At 33.5% G+C, this 5,484-nt stretch overlaps 1 protein-coding gene across 1 annotated transcript; it reads left to right on the plus strand.

Annotated features, from left to right (window-relative positions):
- The first annotated feature begins 510 nt into the window (after positions 1-510).
- Positions 511-3,593, plus strand: LOC133861892 (probable pectinesterase/pectinesterase inhibitor 59). The gene is made up of 2 exons (XM_062297712.1): positions 511-1,460; positions 2,798-3,593. The coding sequence occupies exons 1-2, from the start codon at positions 578-580 to the stop codon at positions 3,490-3,492; spliced, it is 1,578 nt and encodes a 525-aa protein (XP_062153696.1). The 5' UTR covers positions 511-577; the 3' UTR covers positions 3,493-3,593.
- The last annotated feature ends 1,891 nt before the right edge of the window (positions 3,594-5,484 follow it).

The raw sequence follows: 5,484 nt of genomic DNA on the forward strand, positions 1-5,484 counted from the left end.
ATATATGTTCATATATTCAAGTCAACTCAACCATTCCTTAACATCAAGAAAAACCTTGTGACACTAATGCATCGATCGACAAGGTTTATCTTAAATATAAAAATATTATTTATTTTTGTTGCTTAATTGTAATGGTAGTTGAAACTCTCCCATGTCCAACTAATTAATATATATCTGCCTTCTCTTTTTTTCCAGCTCAAAACACGGTGCATCAAACCATTAAACCAGAGAGGCTTAGAATATATAATAACATGTTGATGCATGCAATGCCCTTTCATTATGATTCTCCAATATATATAATTAATTCCTTTTCATTTGCTTCCTTTTGATCTTAATGTGTGAACAACTATACACGCAAAGAAGGGTTAATTTTCTCATATACGTACACATGCACACAATAATAAATAAAGCGAACAGGCTAGGAATATCTTAATAATGCCTAGCTTGCATTTGCATTCATATACGTAGTACTTCGTGTTATTCTTCATTGTTCATCTTCTACTTCTATAAAGAATCCCACCTCAAAGACATGACCCTTGAATCCTCAATGCCCAAGTCATAGAAAAAGGAAACAATTATGGCGATGAACATCAATCTATTCGTAATATTCATAGTCTTCTTCTCTACCACCTTCTTCACAGCCCTTTCGAAACAATCATCAAGTGACATAAACTGGTGGTGCAAGAAAACCCCACATCCTGAACCATGCAAGTTCTTCATGGGGAACAGCCGCCACCATTTTGCACCAAGACACATGTCCGATTTCCGAAAAATGGCAGTTGAAGTGGCGATGGATCGCGCCCTAAAAGCGCAAAGACACGCGCTCCAGCTCGGCCAAAATCTTGAGAACAAGAGCCAGAAAGCCGCGTTTTCAGATTGTTTGAAACTTTACGACAACACCATTAGCCAACTAAACCGGACCCTTCAAGGCCTAGGCCCCAACCGGAGCTGCTCCGACTTTGACGCACAAACATGGCTCAGCACGGCCCTGACAAACATAGAAACATGCTGGGCGGGGTCCTTGGAATTAAATGTTTCGGACACTATAGTCCCGATCATGTCCAATAATGTGTCCGAGCTTATTAGCAATGGTTTAGCCCTTAATGGGGTGTATCTAAACGAAGAAAGTAAAAACCATGCATATGGGTCATTTCCAAGGTGGGTCTCGAAGCAAGGAAGAAAGCTGTTGCAGTCGTCTTCGATTAAGGCAAATGTTGTGGTGGCAAAAGATGGTTCGGGGAATTATCAGACGGTTCAATCGGCTATTAATGCGGCGGTGGGGAGGAGTGGAACTGGAAGATTTATTATATATGTGAAGAGAGGGGTTTATAGGGAGAATATCGAGGTTGATAACAATAACAATAATATTATGTTAGTTGGTGATGGCATGAGGTATACGATTATCACGAGCAGCCGGAGCGTTGGAGGAGGATACACCACCTATAGTTCTGCCACGGCCGGTGAGAAATTTCATCCCCTCTTTCTCCCTTTCTCTCTCAAACACACGTATTTGCTTCTTTCTCCATGCATATATGGCTCTACTATTTATTTGTTGAAGTCGAGAAACAGGCGCATTATCCTAGGAAAAGAAATTCTCAATTTAGGTAATCAACCTTACCATGTCATTAGAATTTTTCATTAAATTTTAATGGAGATAAAAAATTTTCAAAATAATCTCATCTTTTTTTATAAAATTTAATTATAATTTAAAAGCAATTTTGTAATTTTATAAAGTTTACATGGTACAAGGTTAATTTTATTATTTGACAATACGATTTAACATGACAGACATGTGCTCCTCCTCCAATAAAATTATAAAAAGATAAAATAAAATAAAATAAATAAAAAGTGGTTTCTTACCCAAAAAAAAAAAAAAAAAAAAAAAAGAAAACCCTTAAGGCATTTCTAATACATTGCAAAAGTTAGAGAAAAAACTGTTATATATACTACCGGTGTTTTTGACATATGAGGTTTGTTTCAACATATGAGCAAAGATCAAACCTCATGGTCTTGTTTGGTTCATGGAATAAGTTTTTGAAATGGAATGACTATTCCATTAGAATAGTTATTCTTTTATTTAGCAGGGATCTATTCCTTGGAATAGCTATTCCACGGGAATAATTATTCCCTTACGAAGAGGAATAACTATTCCTCTCAAAATAGACTACCTTTTTTTAAAAAAAAAAAAAAAACTATATTTTTCTTTAATTTTTTCAAACTAAATTTTTTAAAAAAAATTAAAAAAATTAAAAAAAAAAAAAAAGAATTTAGATCAGATCTGTGGCCACCAGCCACTCACAGATCTAAAGTCCAACATTTATTATTTTTTTTTTAATAAAATTTGAGTTTTTTTTTTGAAAAATAAGAAATTTTGTAAGTTTTTATAGTAATTTTGAGTCAATCCAATTGTGGTATATGTGTTGTCATCAAACTAAGGAATTTGAATCATTATTCCATGTCACTCTTCTTCATTCTCAGTAATAACTATTCATTTTTCTAATAGAATACCAATTTTACGAACCAAACGAGGCCCATATGTCGAAAACATCAATATATTAAAATTTTTTAAATACTTGAAGAAAAAGAAATTGCTAATTAATGAGATATCTCTGAGAGGTGGTAAAATCTCAGATCTATCTGACTTGATACTTCTATATATTTTTATGTATAAATTAATAGATTAGATTAAATTTAAAATATTTTGAATATATACCATATATATCATGCTTGGTTAGGATTATACATTTAGTTGAAGATGGGTAATTAACTCCCTGTATTCTAAATCTAATACTTGTAGGCATTGACGGGTTTAACTTCATGGCTCGGGACATTACATTCAGCAACACCGCCGGTCCACAAAAGGGCCAAGCCGTCGCCCTCCGGTCGGCCTCCGATCTCTCTGTCTTCTACCGCTGTGCCTTCCAAGGTTACCAAGACACCCTCATGGTCCACTCCCAGCGACAATTCTACAGAGAATGCTACATCTACGGCACCATAGACTTCATTTTCGGTAACGCCGCGGTAGTCTTCCAAAATTGCATTATATATGTAAGGAGGCCACTAAAGGGCCAAGTCAACGTGATCACGGCACAAGGTAGAAATGACCCGTACCAAAACACCGGGATTTCGATCCACAATTCTCAAGTTCGGGCCGCACCGGACCTAAAGCCCGTGACCCGGGCATTCAAAACCTACTTGGGCCGGCCTTGGATGGCATATTCTCGAACAGTTTTTCTTCAAACTTATCTCGATAGCTTGGTGAGTCCGGTGGGATGGCTGGCATGGGAGAGATCTAAATTTGCGCTTACTACTTTGTATTACGGGGAATACAAGAATTTTGGTCCCGCTTCGTCTACCAAAAGCAGAGTGAGATGGCCTGGATTTCATGTCATTACTACTTCAAATGTGGCTTCGCGCTTCACCGTCGGGAGTCTTATTGCAGGGACTTCATGGTTGCCTGCCACCGGTGTGCCATTCACGTCTGGCCTATGATTATTCATTAATTATAATTTATTTGTTTGGAAGTTCAATATTGTTATTGTTTGTTTTAATACTGGATTTTTGTAAATTATAATACATATATTCTTTGATAATTAATTGAATTCGTCCAATATTGTACAGATCATCGACATTATGTGGTATGAGAAGATTAGGAAAAGAAAAAGATGCATGTAATTCGTTTTTATAATGTGCTCGATCAACCACCGACAAATCACATGAAACCTGGCCTCATGCATGTGATCAGTAGTGCACTGGTACGGTAGTGATAAGGCGCATTATACTCCATATAACTCTCTCTCTCTCTCTCTCTCTCTCTCTCTCTCTCTCTCTCTCTATATATATATATAATATGGGGTATGACAATTTATTCTTTTCAAATCTTTGATGTTCTCATTAAAGTCTATTTTTAGTGTTATATAGCGTTATTATTAGGTTGGTTCTTATAATACTATTTGTAATTATTTAAATAAATATTAGTTATATTTCTACTATATTTTAAAAAAACTAAACAATGTTACAATTTTAGCTACAAGAACTAATAAATTAGAAAATTGATGAGAATAAGAAAAAGAGACACAAAAAATTAAGGTGGCTGCATCTTTCCTTTGATGATTTGATTGTATACACGACTCTATTTATAAAGAAATAATCTGAATGTTACACGTTTCTTCTTCTTCTATATTAATAACAATAAATTTAATTTATACAAATTAACCATCTTATAACTCTTGTCTCTTGAGTTCTTGTAACTCTTATCTCAATATAAACTTAGTAGAATTATTTATAAAGTTTAATATCTTAAAGTATGAGTAATTCTAAAAGTCACTCTTGTGTCTCTCCAACAATGATGCGGCTTTTAAAATCACAATTTGATCAAAATTCAATAGTGATTCAATTACAAGCCTAATAGTGATTTTAAAAGTTACCTTATTTTTTTAAGAACACAAAATGGACTTCTAGCATTACTCCTTAAAGTATGAGAAATAATTGTTGTATAACTTTGCTACAACTTTTGCACAATTCTAACAACTTTTTTCTTTTTCTTTTTTTATTTTTTATTTTTTATTTTTTATTTTTATGATTAACCATTAAATCTGTTTTTCTACATGTGGACACTAAATATCCAATGGTTGATCTTAAAAAAAAAAATTATTATAATTGTACAAAAGTTGCACAAGAAACATTACTCTTAAAGTATGCATAGCATCTGTGTAAAGTAATCACAATCCAATACTATTCAATATAAGGTTTACAATACATACTTCATCATACATACTTATATATATAGTATCGATCACCAACAGAAGTATTAGATTGACTTTATAAATGTCAACGCCCTCATTATCTTGAATTTGTACATTTTCTTGTAGATCTTGTAGATCTTTTTATTTTTATTTTTTATTTTTATAAATTAGTAAGGAATCTTTCAAAAAAGAAAAGATATTCAAAGAGCGGCATGCACCCAACCGGCAACCGCAAGGCTTCCAACATTCATGAGATTTATTTGAAATTGATAATATTCATTTTATGGTTTTAATTTAAAGTTAGTGTATCTAATAATGTACGTAAATGATGTCATCTTATTTAAATTTTTTAAAAAAGACGTGTCCACATTGATATTATGTACATAATTATATACATTAATTTTAAATTCCAACAATAAAATAAATACTATCCATTTCAATTGTAAATTGAGATTTGGTTCCAACAAAAACAACAACAACATCCGATTACAAAAAGAAACCAATAATCTAAAAGGTAGCGCTCTTATTTGTGTGGAATGTTGATCTAAAAGGTAGGTCATGGTGTTGTTGAATCCCGCGTGAGAAGAGCTTGGGATTATTTTCAGGATTAATATTTCCGGCCACTTCACCGGCTAGGTGTTTACTAGTGTCTTTGGTGAAGCTGAAAGCCACTCCGGTCACCCCAACCTTTTTTGTTCGATATATGGAAATAAATAAATAAATAAACTTTTTATTGGAT

This window comes from Alnus glutinosa, chromosome 2 (genome assembly GCF_958979055.1).
Source record: "Alnus glutinosa chromosome 2, dhAlnGlut1.1, whole genome shotgun sequence".
NCBI lineage: Eukaryota > Viridiplantae > Streptophyta > Magnoliopsida > Fagales > Betulaceae > Alnus > Alnus glutinosa.